The sequence below is a fragment of the Sinohyriopsis cumingii genome, chromosome 8 (genome assembly GCF_028554795.1).
Source record: "Sinohyriopsis cumingii isolate HCF-2022 chromosome 8, ASM2855479v2, whole genome shotgun sequence".
In the NCBI taxonomy this organism is placed as follows: domain Eukaryota; kingdom Metazoa; phylum Mollusca; class Bivalvia; order Unionida; family Unionidae; genus Sinohyriopsis; species Sinohyriopsis cumingii.
The window spans coordinates 112,266,027-112,285,381 of NC_142968.1; the positions used below are offsets into that span (position 1 = coordinate 112,266,027).

Genomic DNA, 19,355 nt, shown 5'->3' on the forward strand with positions numbered 1-19,355 from the left:
CATGTTCACATTTTAGCATGAGAAATCTCAATGAACAAAACGCATGTGTTACACAGAAACACGTACAAATACACACATATGCATGCATGTATCTATGTATGTATGCGTATTCTATTTCGATAAATGATTTTGTGATAGGAAAACAAGATTTCAAAATAGTTTATAGTAAATAAATTGTTTTCTTCTTGACACAGTGTGAAATTTGTATAACCTTAAATTCTTTTCACACAAAGCAATTACGTCTTTGCCCAAAAAGAAAATTTTTGAAACTATTAAATGATTGTGAGTAGAATTACCCATTTCATTTGTAAGCAGAAGTGCTGCATTTTGATTTTATATAGCATGTCATATGTCCCCAGATTGCATTTCAGATCTCCACCCCCAAAAAGGTATGCCATGCGCCTTACTACTTTCTGAACTAAATTTTGAAAAGTTTCTTACAATTTCAAGGTTGTGTGCTCTGCGGTTTGCAGCTTATCTGATCGTCAGTCTTGTGTTTTATAAATATTCATATATGTCACTAGAGTTATAACAACTGTACTAATATCTTTTTTGTAAAAATAATAAAATAATTAACGAATTTGCCAATCTGCCATTGAGTGAATAAAATGGAGAGTGAGAGAGAGAGAGAGATGACCCAAACATGCATTATTTCACAGTAAGAACATACAAGTTTCAATTGACAAGGTGCCGTGCGTTCGCGGCGCAATATGAATGAAGGTACATATTTTTGATCAGTGATGCGTGTTTACCATTTCCGTTTCGAAACAGCAAAAATGAAGTATTTTACACTCATATGTTTTTGTAGTAGTCATTGCAACTTAAACAACATGTACTATTTTATTTCAAGTTTAAATACCCAAAATAACTTTCCTTGTGATAAACAAAAACTATTTTGAACTGATGCAGGAAACTAAAAGTATGCTGGAAGCGATAAGTCGAGAAGAAATTTGCCATTTTATAGAGAAATATTTGCCTCGTTGACTCATATGAAATAGTAAAATACACACGTATTATCAAACTGCGTATATAATCTACTTCTAAAAGTATGTTTAGTTGTAATTGTATATTGTTTGTAGTGTCTTATGATCTCTCAATAGTTCTCACTCTCCCATATACACTAATTTTTCTCGTCTTAGTAATACTGTTTTGGCCTGAAATTGGTACAGTGACTAAAGGTATCGTATTATGTTCCACTCATGTGTGCATACTAATAATGGTTACTTCAAGAAAAACAAAATAAAACAACAACCATTGCTTGTGTTAGTTTCTACGATTACTGCATCCAACATCTTAATTCCTTCTATAAGTCAGCGCGGTTAACATGACTTGTTTACAATTAAACTGTACGAGCAAGTAAGATAAAATAGTATGCTGTTGGAAATAACAGAATTTGCAGTTTTATTTTTGAAAGTTGATATTTTATGAAACTGTAGAGTATATAGTAAATTTATAGGAGGTATACAGTTTGTACGCTGGGCACCAATTCACTACAATAATAATTCATTTCAAGCGTCAACAGACAATTCATAGATTCATTGCATTCTGAATAACGGCGTATTCTCAAAAATGACGAAAGAATTATGCACTATATAAACGGTAAATTGTTATATGTGGGGATGCATTTGGTTGCTTTAACTGGAGATAATGCTTAAGTATAATATGTTTTGATTTCAGGTATATGGTCGGACTGGGCACCATGGACTTCTTGTGCCGTAACGTGTGGTACCGGTATTCAGACAAGATATAGGGTGTGTCAAAGGAACAACAACAACACTAGTGACTGTTCCGGAGAATATGTTGAACAGGCATTGTGCTTCACTAGTACATGCCCAAGTAGGTCAGATTTATATAGATTTATATAGATGATGACTAATGAAATTTTACATCGAGATCTCTTATCTCGGTGTGTGATATGATTAGTGAATAATCAGTCAATGTTTTGAATATATATATATATATATATATATATATATATATATATATATATATATATATATATATATATATATATATATATATATATATATATATATATAGTTTGTGCTATATGGTTTAATAGAGGTACATTTCGTTCCTATCAGGAATCGAACCAATGCAGAAGGTAAAGACATTTATCGTCTTCCTCGAATATATCAGAGTCCCTATTTCAATTTTCATTTTTGTCATTTTGAACCCTTCCTCCTATGTAACAAATAAGATGACATTGTGTCACACGTTGATCAAAGCAGAATTGAAAGATAATCAATACTTTGTAACAGGACAGGAATATCAACAAATATCTTTACCGTTTAAACACAGGCCACAGGATAATTATCAGAACGAAATGAACTACAACGGTTCATGGTCCTGATTTCTTCCGAACAACATTAAAGATATCCTTCATTAATAGGTAAACATATTTATAGGCCAGATTTATAGGCCATGGTAATCGTTTTAATAATAATAATAATAATAATAATAATAATAACAATAATAATAATAATAATAAATAGATAAATAAATAAATTGACAAATATATAAATTCATAAATAATACTCCACTTACGAAGGTATTTATTTGGCCAAAGGTAACCTATGTAAACAAAGAAACCTGTCACGTTCTCAAGGAAAACAACAAATTCTTGAAGATGTGATAAAAAGAAATTACATTTCAAACACTGGAAATGTAAATATTGTTCTTAGTCTGTCCTCAGTTAAAGGATTTTGCATGTTTGAAAAGTTAAAATAAAAAATATCCAGTCTCAAGGCAAAATGCTAAGAAATAAGGCGTGTGAATTCAAGGGTCAAAGGTTTACTATACTTATGAGAGAATACATATGAGGGGCATTTCTCGCAAATAGCCCTAATGAATTTCTACAAAAAGACATGACATATTCTTCGAGAATTGATTTTACATATTATTATGACAAATGTACAGCACCACCTGACGTATAGTTAGCAATGCAAGGTAACTATATTTAATTGTGACAACAATTTGATAATTATATAGGATACACATAGCAAAACTATTATCACGTCATCCAATACTGTTTGTGTGGACAGACGATTACATGAAGTAAATGTATTTTGATATACACCAATATAATCATAGAACTTAGAGATACAAGTAATAGTAAAACCATTGCCAGCAGTAACTGCAACTACCATCAAGATTTTACTCACCAGCATCCTTATTCACTGGGTCTTGCGGCCGTCCCCACAAGACGAATGGTAAAACCGCCATGCCGGTCTATTCTGCGTGTCGGGTAATTCTGCACAACGATGCGTCATTTCTGTACATTTGATCACGTGTCATTTTGGGTCAAAAATCCAGAAAGAAGAATCGTACATTAATTAAGAAAAGTATTATTCATAAAGTGTACAAAAATATCCCAATTTAGACTCGAAATGCACATAAAAATGTGATTTTTAAATGGCAACGTGAAGACCCACTCCATGACCTTCTTGAAGCTGTAACCCAGAAAATTCGATTTACTATGCATCTTTTAGAACAGGGGTGGGCAAACTACTGCCCGCGGGCCGCATGCGGCCCGCCAAGGGTTTTCATGCGGCCGGCCAAGGGTTTTCATGCGGCCTAGGAACAAGTCATCATTCGCACTGACTCTGTTTATGTTACTCTGTTTATCAAATAAATGTGCTTCTTTTGAAGTTTAAGTTTAAGTTTTCAACAATTAACAACATATTAACAACTGAAAATTAATTATGATGTTATTTAGAAAAAACGTCTTGCTTTTGCTATTTCAAATATTAATTATTTTACTTAATGAACTATGCGGCCCGCGACAAGGTGTAAATTTGTGTATGTGGCACTTGTGCTGGAAAGTTTGCCCACCTGTTTTAGAATCATACAAATAAGTACATTATATACAAGATGGAAATGTGTACCTTTAAACAAAACTGTATTTTAATCCAAGTTTCCAATTTTGCAAAAAGTTGTCCCACACGTACAAAATCGTCTGCAACCCAACGTGTCTACTTGCCGCTATAACATAAATTCTCAACAAATTCCCCGGCGTGTAGTCTGTTTCTAAATTATGTAGTAATTTTTTCCCCATCAACAAGACGTTGTAAACACATTGCATCCTATTCATTGTTGTTTCTCTTCCACGTAATAGCTTATTTTTCATAACATGTTGAACTTTACTAACTTTTAAACAAGATCGGTTTAGTTTGCTTAATATTTCTTGCCCTTTATTGGCATTTTTACGTTGAAGTTTGTAAAACTAGCTATAAACCTGACCTAATTACTGGACTGAACTGCTGACAGAAACAGTCCAAAGTAATATATTTCATTTATATAGCAAGATGGATAAACATTACATCTTTTCAAAGCTATGCGCAGAATAGGTCGACATATCGCGAGTCAGGAAAATAGGGAGGTGGTATCCCCTGTGTCCAAAATTAATATTATTTTGAACAGAATATTCTGGTGACAACTGCATCTTTTCAAATGGTAAGCATTGCTGTATTTTATTTTTTCAGTCTCTCGAATTCCGTATGTGTTTTGCTTCAACATTGGAAACGAAAACATTATACACACTAATGTTGCGCATATGCTTCTGCTAACTAAACTGGAAGATCTTTACAAATGTTGGGGGTGTTAATATAAACCAATTTAAAATGTACGCAAAGATATTTACAAGTGAAGAAAAAGAATCCGCATTAGGCTTGGCAACACTCATTTTTTACATATTCTCTCTGTGTTTCTCTTTCACTATATTAAATATAGGATATAAGTTTCTTTTTCTTATTCCATTAATATAAATATCCAGTTCAGAGAAGAATATAAATATGTTATACAATTGTTTCTCACATTTATGACTTCTGCTTCAGAATAATATATTTGGTAGCATTATATTTTGATATTTCCATGAATCGTAGAACATAAATCATCTTATATGCATTCAGGTATATGAGAAATGGAAATATCTACTCGAATATAATATCGTGACAACGAGGAACCTACATAGGTTGGCTTGCTCATACGAAATTTACTAATTTAATAAATAACATTTATTTGAATATTTATTGAATAAGGATGTTGTTCCACTCTCACATTCGGCATAGATAAAATAACGAGACAGTTCCATGAATCATAGTTTAATGAGAGACATACCTGTTCAGAATATATTGGTTTTAATCTAAAACCGTCTGTTTCAGATCTTAGTCATAGTCTAGACACGATGTTTTTCTCAAAATCAGTTGCACTGCTATTCAAATATTAATCCCTTTACTAAAAAGAATCGTCTTCATTTTGATTACAGCTTATGGGAAGTGGACTACCTGGTCATCATGGAGTTCATGTGCTCTATCATGCGGCAATGGAACACAGTCGAGGATAAGATCATGTGCGAGAAGTGCGATAACAGATCTAGACTGTGTGGGGGAAGAGCGTCAGAGTCAAGGGTGTAATATACACAACTGTCCTGGTAATAATTCTGTAATTGTAAAACTTTTATACTCCACACCATAAAACATAAGATAAGAAGGAAGACAAATTTTTACATAGATAATGATATGCAAGAAGGAGAAAACCAAATCGTATGAACGACAACTACATAGATTAAAATAAATATAAAAGACATAAATAAACAAATCACAATACCAAACATCAATTTGCCAAGTAAGAAAATAACCATATAGAAAATTAAAGTCAATGTGGAGGTTAAAAAATATACCCGTGGAAAAAATGCTCTTAAATTCAGAGCTTAAATGGAGCTGACGGTTCTTGTACACGGTTGTCGTAGAAAGTTTGCCTTCGTACGTCCGTGAAATTCGAAGCCATCGAAGCTTTGTACGGTGTCTATTATGTGTATTTGTTTCATATAGTGAAAAATCCAAGATTTATTCAAAATGCACATTTGAATATTAATAAACTTCCCAAATCATGAACATCTCTTATCTTTCTAGTTCTAAAGAAAACAATTTATATTTTTTCAAATGAATCGTAGATGCATTTAAGGTATACTGGTGGCTTTAAGTCATGCTATGCCTGCTTCCGTACGTGACAGCAGTGCCAGTGATTGTTGATGCAGAGTGAACAGAAGCACCTGGCTCCTTCTACAAAGTCATTTTCGGTGTCTCATGAGCCAAGCAGCTATGCGAATACAGAATCCAAGAGCTGATTGGACAGCACAGGGCATCATATCAGATGGTCATACACTGTACCCGGACTTGTCTCTAGACGTTTCAGTGTTGTTGCGCCACTATCATTAGACAGGCCTAGACGAGAGCGTCAAGACGACGTTGCGCAGCTTTCCTTTACTAGGCTCAAACTCAAGCATAAGTCATGACATTACCCAACTTTCCAACTAGATAATCGTAACACATGTGGGTATGGGCGAGCAGCAAAATAACAAGTATGGGTACAATGGAAGATGTAAATGCAGATCAGCACAAAGGTGGTTCAGAGCAAACAATCGCTTTCCACGGGACCGATACATCGATGGAACTCGGAAACCCCAAGGGTGATTGAACAGCCAATTTCAGGTTTAAACTGCTCGCTTGCTTAGCATGAGTAAGTGGCTAGAAAAGGTTTATTAAACATTGCCTGCTTCACCTTATACCAGGCCAGCATTAAGACGGCGGACGAGAGAGTAGACCTTTGCGGTGGAACACCTAACAAGAAGACGTAGGTGACGCAGCTCACCATCGGAGCATCGGACGTTCGCACACAAGGAACAGCTCATCATCAGATAAGTCAGGGAGAAGATTAGCTCTAATTGGTAGGGAACTTGCCAGATTCAACATTCAGACAGCAGCCCTGAGTGGAAAACGCCTAAATAAGGGAGAATGACTTACAGAAGTAGGAGCCATAGTACAGAAGAGCGCAGTGATGCTGGTTTTGGGTTTGCCATTTAATCACACTAGGTAAAAAGCTTACAAATCTCTCCCAAAGAGAGTAAATATCAGACTAACGTAAACAGCGTGTTTGGTTTGATGAAAAATATGGTACCATGCAGAAGCTTCGGAATGTGAAACATCGGCTAGTGAATGGTATTTTCAATGGCAGCACTTCTTCATCGAATAGGATTTTCTAATGCAAATTCAGAGAGAGGTACAAATCATGGCTGAGCAATGAGGCAGATAAGGTTCAGCTCTATGCAGACGGGAATGATATGAAGAACTTCGAGGGGCAGGCCGAGTCATCAGAATATCAGAAGATCGACTGCCAAATAAAATCCTCTAAGGTGAGCTGATGGAGGAAAAGGCGATATCACATTGGTCAAAAGAAACGAGGATGACCACAATATTCATTTTTGAAACACATCAATATTGAATCTGTGTCTTGGAAAAATTTCGCACAGAATCCTCCACATGGAGGAATTTCTTCCATCCTAGATCTACAGACTTTGAACTTGGAGAATATCAGTGGCAGTGCAGAAGTGTGTGCATCGTAAATCTCTCAATTGCATCACATACTTTACTGACCAAGCATACCAAAGCGGCATTTACTGTAAGAGTGTGCCACATACAGTTCAGAGAACAATGTTCCTTGATAAGCCACTCTCGCATTCACCAAACCAGGCATTAATCAAATTTTCATCTTCGAACATAAAGAACTAACAACAAGTAGGATGAACATGAAGGTATAAAAGGTTTATTGTATTGCAAAGCAACTCGGATCTTTAGCGTAATCAAATATCAAACATATTCAACAAAAAAACGTTTTTGCAAACGCTAACTCTTCAAGTGGACGTAGCAAGAGGCATTCAAAATTACAATGATATAAAGCAAGACAAATGAGCATTCTTATATTTATATATTATCCAACAACAAGTTATTCTATTTACAAGTACCATTTACCGGCAACGAGGAAATTATGATTTAAATGCAGTTCGTGTAATGAAAATAGCATTTTTATCAATTCACATAGAGAATGGGATAACTTCATAGTTCTAAAATCTAGTTCTTAAAATACGTACATGCTGCTCTTAGCAATAATAGGTCAAGTGTTAGATATGATGTATTATGTATATATATATATATATATATATATATATATATATATATATATATATATATATATATATATATATATATATACATATACATATATATATGCATGCACACACACATAAGTGTGTGTATGTGTGTGTGCGTTTGGGCTTGTGTTTGCACGTGTGTGTACTTTTGCAGACTGTGCACGAAACTGTACAAGCGGCACGCTAAATGCTGATTGCGACAGGTGTGAATGTTTCACCACTATGAGCAGCCGTGTTGTGGACATAGACAGTTTTCCGCTGTCAGGGGTAGTGATTGTCGAGTCAGCAGCACCGTACAAGATTATTGCAGAAACGAACAGTGCAGGGTCGTTTACCTTAAATTCAACATGCTCTGGAACAGAGATTCTGTTGAGAAAGGAAAACTACCAAGATAAAATACTTTATATATCTACTAATAATACAAGGATTACCATGTACCGTATTGGTAAGTATAAAAAATATCAATTGTGGTAACCGTAATTCCTATCACTCTGTCTTTACAGTAAATTAAAGTTATACATACTTCCTAACAGTGATACAAAAAGGATGAGTGAATGATGTCTTAAAAGAGGAAAGCACTTGTGACATAAAATGGTTTAGTATGTGCAGTTTCTTATTTTTTTTGTTATATTACCAGACAGTGAAATATCACTTTATTTGATTCTGATTGGTCAAGTAAGCCCATGAACTTATTGCTCAGTAATATATTCACTGATTGGCTGAGATCGTACGAAAACGTTTTTAACCCTGCCTACCGGAACTTTTTGTTTTCAATGAACACTTTTGGCCGCCAGTTTTCGAATTGACTCGCGAAAGGGAGTTGGGGAAAGGTGGTCCTGTTTGGTTCAATATAGCTAATTTACCCCCACATTGGTTTGTTATGTATTGTATAGCATAACATAATATGTAATATGACTCAAACCACAAGACAAAAGCTATAACAAGTACAATTACGGTTATTATTTGTGTGGGGCGGGGGATGAGAAGGTTCTATATCAGTAGCATGAAATCCACCCTATATACGAGCGTGGTTTAAATGTTTAATTACAGAAGTAAGTATCTCACCTCTTTTTAGAGAAGAATGTGAACATAAACCGGTCTGCACACTGACATAAATTTATCCAACAACTGCAAATTTATGCGGTAAATATGTGCTGCAATTTAGAGTCAAAATGAAATTTGTTTGCATATTCTGTAGTCTATTGTTCCAAATCACATATTGAAAATATCTGGTCACAAACACTAGTACATTACAGTAAATGTGGGAATTTCTGCATTCATTAAACCTTCTTTCACATGAATATTGCAATATCAATGTAACGTTTAGTTGTGAAAGTGGCACCTTACGGTTACGTAAACATGTATTGTCATTTGTATTCGACGGGACACTGCGTCAAAAATGTGCGACATCACACATTCTGTGTTGAGAAATGATTTTGTCTGTGTAAAATGTTCCGTTTATTCAAAAGGATGCTTATTCTTTGATTTATAGTTTATAAGAAAAGTATAATCTACTTTTAAACGTTAATACTAGTTTAGGTTTGGTTGGGACAATTCTTTACGCACAACACATGAAATGTTCATCGTCTGTCAGAATGAACGAAAATATTCGTTTTTCTTTCCATCTAAATAATTTCCTCTGAAATAAAAGCTATGGGATAAAAAGAATCTCAAATATGTAATGCTTTAATATTATATTTATGAAACTCGTTGAAAAATGTCAAGCTTTTGCTCGCCAAGTCTCGCAAAAGGTGGACCTTACTGAACTCGTTTCGTAAATTCAATATTAAATTATTACCCATATGAGAACCTCTATGTAGTTATACATTGGAAAAAGCTATAAGAAAACGATATTCAATGAGATTTTATCCAGCATGCAAAGTAATAAAAATTATAAAGGCATATAAATTTAAAGCAAATCATTTTCTCATACTTATTGCATTTCTGAATTTCAGTCCTGCCCTACATTATCTCGAATCCAAACTCAAAATACAGGTTGACCGGAGAAAATGCGATATTATGCTGTACTGCTGGAGGCAGTCCAAACATCACCTACTACGAATGGTAAAATATAAATTATATTGGCGTATGCAGCTTAGAGCTACTTAGCTCCCGGGAGGATAAGCACATCGTCCTACATGACATTATGTTTCGAGATTTGCATCGTATTTCGTATGTTTTAACGAAGTTTTAAATTTGTTTAATACATCTTGGCAATAAATATTCTTAGGACTGCGTGCCTATATGGCTTAGCATGATAATTGTATTTCTATTACTGAGACAAAGCAACAGAGCTCATATAGGATTATTAATGGTGTGGCGATATTAGCTTCAAATATAATATGTGTTTAATCAAAACCTAGAAGCGTCTTTATAAAGTTAGTTATGTTTATATTTCGGACAAATCAGTTTGCTCACGGGACTATTTATTTAGTTACTATTTTATTTCTTGAGAACAACTTTGGACTACGCTTGATTGGAATATTTAGCATCAACATAAATAGGGTTGTATTTTATTTTTCTCCGTATAAAGAAAACTAACAAAAAGTATGCATCATTGCTGTGCAAAAGAATAAAAGCTAACAAAAAATATGCATCATCGCTGTGCAAAAGAACTGTCTTCAGAAATAATAAATACTTACGTGAGGTGTTTTTGTACTGCATAATTGTTTACTAAGAGATGTAATAATAATAATAATAATAATAATGATAATGATAATAATGATAATGATAATAAAACTGAACTACTACATCGACTAATCTTTAAATTCTCTAAACGCTTTACAATATTGGATAACACATAAAAGCGTATACAGCGACAAGATTACAAAACCAAACAAAATATATTTACAAAATAAAACATGCTGTACTAATTAAGGAAGTAAACATTATTAGGTCTTTAAGTCTGTTCTTGTAGTCAAAATATGTATATTTTAGGAGTACTCGTGAATGCAACCATTGTCCTTGTGCTAAGATCAATGGGCAATATTTTCCACGTAGCTAGACGCATGTACGCTAAAGAACGTGTAACAATAGGAAAAATGATATTACGTGTGTTGGAAGAGGAGCATACAATTCTATATGGGGTGTACACATGGGTGATGTCCGAGGTAAATATTGGACTGGAGCCAGTCAACGAAATATATCACAGTGAGCAGATTGTTTGTTTGATTCTTGATCGAACTGGTATCCAGGGAAGGTTAGAGAAGAGGTGGAGGTGTGCAATGTTCATCGTTCTCTAAATAGCAATGTTTCGAACCTTTTGAAGGTTCTGTAGTAGATAATGGGACGAACCCCGATAGCAGTGAATTACAATATTGCAGTCTTAGAAGTACAAAGGATCACGCAAGTGTTTTAGTGGCATCAACCGAAAGAAAATTGCGAATGGAGCAGCTCCAGATATGCAGCCTTGCATACGTTTATTACATGTTGGTGTAATGAAAGCGTCATTCCGAGAGCGGCACCTAGGTTCCGTACTGATTGCAAATTTAATGTTTGTATTGCTGATACTTATTGCTTTGAGGTCAAGGATGTGAAGTCTTTGGGTGGTGCTCAGGATAACGTCAATTTTATCATCATTCATCTGCAGCTTGTTATTTGTCTTCCATGACTTCATATCGGAAATGGACCTCTATATACAATGGATGATATCCTCAGGCTCTGTTGCGCAGCTAGATTTGTACATCTGAGTGTCATCAGTGTACAATGGGCGAGACACCGGATGTCGATCTATGACACTTGACAGCAGCTTGATGTATAGATTGAACAGAACGGGGACGAAAACAGAGCCTTGAAAACACCAAAACATAGACCAACTGGGCCGGAATGTTTCTGACACAGTATACGTCCTGTTGACTAAGTAGTATTTGAACTATAGTAAGACTGTTGCGTGAATACCAAGTAGATCCTGAAGACAGTGAAGTAAGATATCATGGTATATTGTGTCAAATGTCGCTTAGAGGTCGAGGCGGTTGAGGATGATAAATTGTCCACTATCCAACGCTAGTTGTCGCATATATTCTGTGTCACAACTATATGGCGATTATGAGTTAATTGAAATTGTGCCGTGAAACATATATCTATTTGATAATACTTTGTAACGGAATAAATTTGCAAACAGGTCCAGAAGATTGACCGGGGAGAAGATCGTTGAAAGTGATGTTCATTTATTCATGGACATCATCTTCTTCGTAATCTCTAATAGCTTATAGCAGCTATAATATTCGGTGATCTTAGTACTTTAGAAGACTGATCTGCTGCATGAACTGTGTTTGTCACATAGTTCTTAACAGCTTTATTGATCTATTTATAAATGGTGAAGCTAGTGGTAAGACAAGTCCTCTCAGCCTTACGGTGTTCTTTTTAAGCAGTGCGAAGTTAGTCCATAACAAATCTCTACAATGGAAAATACTTTTGAATTGATGCTCTGCATTTGGATGCTGGGGTATGCTTCTGAAGCCAAAATAAACGTGGCCACTTGTCACATTGTACTGCTGTAGGATGTAACGAAGTTATTGAGTTTGCTTGGATGTCATTCGTTAATTGGGATCAATTTATCATACTGAGGTTTTATTTAGTAGCAAAGAAAGATGAAGGGTTAGGGAGTGATACGTTGAGATGGCATATGACGCAGAGGTGATCTGTTGCAAGTTCATGGGACATCAATGAAGACTGTAGACTATTATCATCAGGTCTATGAAGATTCCAGTCTAAAATGTGACCATGTTTATGGTGGGTTGGTTAACTAACTGTTTGAGGTTGAAAATGTGAATAGAATAGAATAAGTCTAATGCACAATGTAGTAAGGAAGCCAATGAGTTGTAGTAAGGAAGCCTATGAGTTGTTATTTGAGGCATATAATGAGGTTCATCGTATTATAAAGTGGTCATCTGGTGATTTATACAACATGACGCCATGTTCAAAACAAAAGATAGTTGTAGTAGTAAGGTAAAACGACTGAGATAAAGACTAATAATTCTCTCTTCCAAAACAAGTAAATAAAGAGACACGTTCCAACAGAACAGCCAGTGCATGATGAAATGACTAATGTAGATGAACACTGTCAACAGACACATGCCATGAAGAACTACACGAAAATCCAAAGTAGCTGCCTCGTGCGTTTTAAGCGATGGCAGCCATGTACTACATGGTTTCTTGAGCAAAACAAAAAAGTGTCAAAGGCTCCAAATGTGTTGATATTTATTCAGTCAGAGGCAAACAAGCACGTGCTAAATGACTTTTCGATCATTCTGTTTTCCAATACAAACCCTTTCCAAAATTTGCATTTTCACTGAATCATTGGCATTTTAAATACTATCCTATTGTAATTTTCACAACATAATTGTAGAGAAAATTACTCATATTTCATACTCACCACATATATATTTGTAAATGTAACTGTATATTACTAATTTCTTTAGAAATATTTATAATTTATTCAGGTTCAAGGATGGTATATTACTGAACAAATCACTGTATTCAAACGGGACAACTTTAATGCTATCAAATCTGACTTTCATGGATTCCGGTCGATACAACTGCAGAGCCAACAGTCCGGTCGGTTGTATCCAGTCAGAACCAGCCACTTTGTCAGTAAGAGGTATATACATACATACATACATACATATATATATATATATATATATATATATATATATATATATATATATATATATATATATATATATATATATATATATATATAGAGAGAGAGAGAGAGAGAGAGAGAGAGACAGAGAGACAGAGAGACAGAGAGCGATGGAAAGAGAGAGAGAAAGAGAGATCCACATTTTCACATTTTTGTGGGTGGGTGGGTATGTGTGTGTGTGTGCGTGTAAATACATACATACATATATATATATATATATATATATATATATATATATATATATATATATATATATATATATATATAGATATAGAGAGAGAGAGAGAGAGAGAGAGAGCGAGAGAGAGAGAGATGAAAGAATAATTCTACGCCATGAGCGACATACATGTATAATCATGGTAGCAGTTGAACACCAGAAACAGTCTCTTACCAAAGAGTATGACAAATTTGTCACATCGCAAAAACTCTTTCTGTACAATCCGAGTGTACTTGTTAGTGGCTTTTGAAATGCATATAGTCATGCCATGTGAATGATCAAACGGGTGCCCCACATCCAGATCCAGGGCAATATTAGATTGGTCTTTGTCACGCCAATAATACAAATAGAAGCTTATCAAATTTTCATAATCACAATATCAGTGCAATCAAATATGTTCAGCGAGGTATATAACATCTTGGGAAATCATTAGCGATTTACGCCCCTCTGTAAGGATTTAGATATTAGCTCGGTAACTGTGTCATACTGAAGAGCAATATTCAACAACATCCAGACTTTTTTTTATATATCTCCTAGAATCTGTTCTGTGACAATAGTAGTTCAGTTTTCCTTTTAGAGAGGATTCGTGACAGAGAAGAATACCTATGCTTTTCCTGATAATGCCTATTTCAAAGCATATATCTACCTTTATCTGTAGAAGATATATTTCGTGTTAATGGATTAATTTGACCCTTAGCAATATAAAAATATCCTTTCACAATAAATAAATAAATAAATGAATATATAAAATAAAATTAATTAAGTGAAATGAAATAAAGTAAATACGTACTTTTTTATTTCGCCAGTTATTATATGATATCTTTCATAGTGCATGACGTTATTCCTATCACGTGCTTTAGTGTTTCACTGGCTACCTGACAAATCACCTCAATTTAATATCATAACATACTTGTTCCAAAGATGTACATGTAAATCAGACAAATAGATTCATTATGTGTATTATCTCCTATGCATATCCCAGTTTGTTAAATCAAAACGTTATAGTAATAGTGAAATGATCTGTTTTTGCATGCTAATAATTTCAGAGCTTCTATCGTTTTGGCAACAAAAAAGATGTTCTAGAATTTAAATATTCCTTGTAGACAAAAAAAAATTATATATGCCACAGGCCATTCTGAGGAAGAAATATTAGTAGAGATCACATATAGTTTTAAATATAAATCTACAGCTTAGATATTGAACTTCATTTTAAAGTTAATCAAAATGTGAAACAATTACAGATAGCCCAAATGACTTCTGTGCCGATGCCTATCAACAGAAGATGCAAAAATTACCAGATGATTGTGTTCAACCTGAAACCAACACAGCACAGTATGAAGTTGGGGAATGCGTTTCCAAAATCTGTCGAAGGCTAAATTCTTCATCATCAGAATTTTGTGGAAAAGGAACAACTAATTGTTGTGGTGTTTCTGGTTATAGAACAGTGACTGTAAGCTGCACAGGGTATGAACTCACTCTCATAGTTGTAGCAGGTTGTTCTTGTCAATCTTGTATTACTGAGAGTATAAATATACAAGGCACAGCAGTTGGTTTCGATTCAGAACTCCCTATGAAATATGGGCAAATATGGGTAAATGGGGCTCTGCAGACAACAACAAGTAAGTTCGGTAAATTCTCTTTTCCTTTATCCTCAGACGTTAGAAAATTGACGATAACTGCTAAAGACACATATTATAATCAATTCCTTGACATGACTAAGGTATTTGATATTCCCGAGAACTTAGCTGGTACATTTCAAATCACTATAAGGATGTTTCATGCGTCACAACCTGTCCAAATATCATCTACAGTTGAAAACACGATTTCCCTTGGTAATAGCTCTAGCAATTCGTCAATTTCTATTGCTGAGATTGTCATTCCCCCTAATTCTTTCCTTTATTCAAATGGCTCCCGCTATAATGGAACAGTCGCGGCCAGTCTTACCTTCCTTGATCCTACTAATCGTAACACTCTTGAAAATGTTCCTGGTGTGTTTCAATTTACAAACAATGAAGGTATCAGTCAAGACCTTGATACCATGGGCGTATTTGGGTTGTTTTTTCAAGACGCTAAAGGAAATCCATTGACGGTTGACGGAACCGTGGATATGTATTTCAGTAGCGACATTATAGCAACTGATCCAGAAGCAGTTTCTAAATATAAAATTTGGGGACTGAGTCCAACAACTGGAAAATGGGAACTTATTTCAACTGACGGTGAATCATTAAAGAGAAAACGCAGGCAAACAGGCTTGTTTATTGGGCAAATTGACATGGGTTCGTATCAGTGGTACAATATTGATATGATTCGTGATGTAACATCATACTGTTACTTTAAGGTAAGACTATATGAAAGCTATAATCTATCAGCTGAATCTGAAACGTCATTTATCGAAAACTATGTTTGGCTTAACTTTCCGATATTTCGAGGATCTACAGCGATTTGGATGTATGGTTACACCCACTATCCTCAGTCAACATGTCATCGTGCTATCTGTGATGGTAATCAAGGATACCTGGAAGTATCATTTTGGGACTGGAACACCTATGAAAGTGTCAGTTTGATTCCAGCCAACCCAGATTTGCATACAAATATAGGTATGAATGCGGAAGCCAAAACTGCAATTAACTACTCAGTATTTGAAAATGGCAGGGTTTTAAAATTGCAATTCACTTCAAGTAGCAACGGTCCATTTTTTACGGACGAACAGATATGCATGAACTCACAAACCTCAGAAAATCATTTCAGATTTCACTTTCCAGGATCTGATCCCGATATTTACACCTTCTGGCATGTATTTGCCTCGCTAGATACAGGACCCGAAGCCGATTATATCAAGGCGAGGGTCTGGTACCCTGAGACATCACCCCAGTCCTTCAGGATATGCTATATGAGGATTAGCCTTTCCTTTGTGGGTTGGTATTGGTCAGATCCGATAAAAATCAGAGTTTTAAGCTATGGGGGTAGCCATCCTGATATTTTAGGAGAGCTTTTAGGTATCCGCGAAGTACAAGTGCAACTTAATAGCTCACAAGTGCAAGTTGATAGCTCTGTTTGTATCGAACATAAGTGTAGTGGAGGTCTGCACATGGATTATGATGGGGAGGATGCAACGAGAGTAAAAATATTTCCTATCGTGTCAGGAGGTATTAAATGCAACGTATCTGTGGATCGTTTAGCAAATATACCAAACCAGACTCCCGCAAATGTGAATAATGTAGGCTTTTCAGTTTATGAAAATTATGTACCAGAAAATGAGAATAAATATATTGGTCTTTTTAGCGAACAGACTGATTCTGGTAGGCTACAACTACAAAAGAAAAATGCATATGAGAAGTGTGTTGTCGGTACATATTCTGCGGTTGTATTTACTTGTGGCTATGATTATTCTTCGTGGTGGTGATGAGCGCTGAATAAAAATGATTTGACAATACCTTCTCTCACACGTTTTCAGCAAGTGATTGAAAGTATATCTGTGTAGTATGTCAGATATTTCAAAATGGTCAAATGGAACTTCCACGATAGCAACATGCGTTTAATGTTTGCAATTGTTAGGCTAAGAATGGGTCTGAACGTAATTATACTCCAGATATATATAAATCTTTATATATCATGACAAATAATAAATGATGTTTATTGGTATACACCAAAAAAACTATAATTGCTAAAATTTATTTACAATCGAAATTTAAACTACTCAGCATACTAAAATCTAATTATAAAAGTACTGTGAAACTATCATTTCATTTTATTTTTAATAAAGAAGAAAAGGAAAGGAAGCTGACTTTCTTTCAGCTGATAATAAGATCAGTGTATGGTTGCATTGTAAAAGAGACTGTGCAGAGAAAGATAAAAAACTTACAGGGTACGGAGGTGTCATTCTAATAAATAATTTTCCCTGAAAGCTGACGAAGAATTAAACTAAATTAGTGAATAAATATGAGTTGTACATATAATTTATTTGCAGTGAGTAGGATAGGAACCTAACTTAACATCAAGATGTTTTTGCTTACGTTTTCTTTTGATGTACAGGTCCGATGCTGTATTCAATTGTTTGTAATCACTCATGTCGATGACTTAAAACAAAATGCATGTACTGTCTTGAGCTTTTGCGAATTCCTGCTTTATGCCAATATATACAATTTGTGATATTTTTGACACTTCAATTCTATTTGCTTTGTTTTCTTTCTGCAATATCTGATCGTTATTCACGTATCTAACAGAGAGATGCAGTATATGTGTGTTGGTTGCTACGTATAATAAGTCATTTTCATTAGGCAACAATGAAATGAAGTAAAATGCAAACAGTTTCTTATATCTGCCATACGATAACCCAGACATGTGCTAATAGCTTGGTTATTGTTGAAATTTGCATTATATTCCATCTGAACAACGAGGAGTTCCAGAGTAAATACATTAATCTCGTATTTCAATGTTCGATTACACCTAGCTAATATGATATTTGCATTAACATCTGCCTCAGGAAGATGCGGATGAAATCAAGTACATTTTTATGTCAATGTACGCTAAAGATAAAGTATCAATGACTTAAACACCTGTCATAAACGTTCATGAATAAGTGTCTCCCTATGTGGCTAAAGGTAAACCAATTTTATTTTATGCGATGCCATGAGTTATTGGATTTTCTGAGAAAATAATCTTGATATTTCACTGGAGTGAAAAATATCATATTTTGTCACTGGCCATCAATAGGTACGGATAACATTATTAGCATCTAATTCAAAGTTATTCTTAGATACTTAAGTAGTTGGCGGTCTCTCGTTAAATACGACAATCAAGATCAGATCGAACAAGGTGCGAATGTACTATTTTATTTTTTTAATTGGGACGGAAAAATATGTTTCTGTTCCTTTTTTCGTCTGTGCTAATAATCACAAAGCACAGTAGAACATGAATGGTAACCAGCCACTGACATCGCGAGAATTCAGTAAGAAATATGCAACTTCATATTATTATAAAGTACATCTTGAGCATAATATAAAAAAAATGCTTGTTACGAGTGAATAACCGTTATAGTTTATATGGTGGTAAAGGAAAGTATTCTCACGCACTCGATGAAATATATCAATTATTCTCTCATTTCAAGCAAACATCCTTTACATAAATTGAACAAGACATTACACATCATGTATCATCTTTCTGCCTAATCAGAATGGAATATTTATCCTAGTTAAAAATTAAAAGCTGTTCTTCATGATCATACCTTTTAACTGCTTTATGTTAAATTAATCCACTTTTTAATAAATATATTTACTTCTTAATGGTTGTAATTTGTTTTAAATGATCAACGTTTCTTACCAAACACAATGCACTTTGAAACAAGTTGCTTGTGAAAATATTTGAATAGTATAATATCTCTTTCATTTCGAACTTTCAAGGAATTAACGTTTTGATTGCTGACAAATTTTCATACGTATATTTAATTGTTTTTAATGTATGATTTCCATGTTTAAAATAAATGCTTTGAAATATACATATATACT

The 19,355-nt window shown here is 34.5% G+C and overlaps 2 protein-coding genes across 2 annotated transcripts; both read left to right on the forward strand.

Annotated features, from left to right (window-relative positions):
• Nucleotides 1-5,329: 5,329 nt before the first annotated feature.
• LOC149794385 (cartilage intermediate layer protein 1-like) lies at nt 5,330-14,954 on the forward strand. Its single transcript, XM_089969109.1, has 5 exons — nt 5,330-5,431; nt 8,142-8,432; nt 9,943-10,051; nt 13,429-13,579; nt 14,898-14,954. The coding sequence occupies exons 2-5, from the start codon at nt 8,210-8,212 to the stop codon at nt 14,952-14,954; spliced, it is 540 nt and encodes a 179-aa protein (XP_089825235.1). The 5' UTR covers nt 5,330-5,431; nt 8,142-8,209.
• A 165-nt stretch (nt 14,955-15,119) lies between these two features.
• Nucleotides 15,120-19,133, forward strand: LOC149794386 (cartilage intermediate layer protein 1-like). Its single transcript, XM_089968567.1, has one exon. It carries the CDS (start codon nt 15,134-15,136, stop codon nt 17,252-17,254), a length of 2,121 nt encoding a protein of 706 aa, XP_089824693.1. The 5' UTR covers nt 15,120-15,133; the 3' UTR covers nt 17,255-19,133.
• The last annotated feature ends 222 nt before the right edge of the window (nt 19,134-19,355 follow it).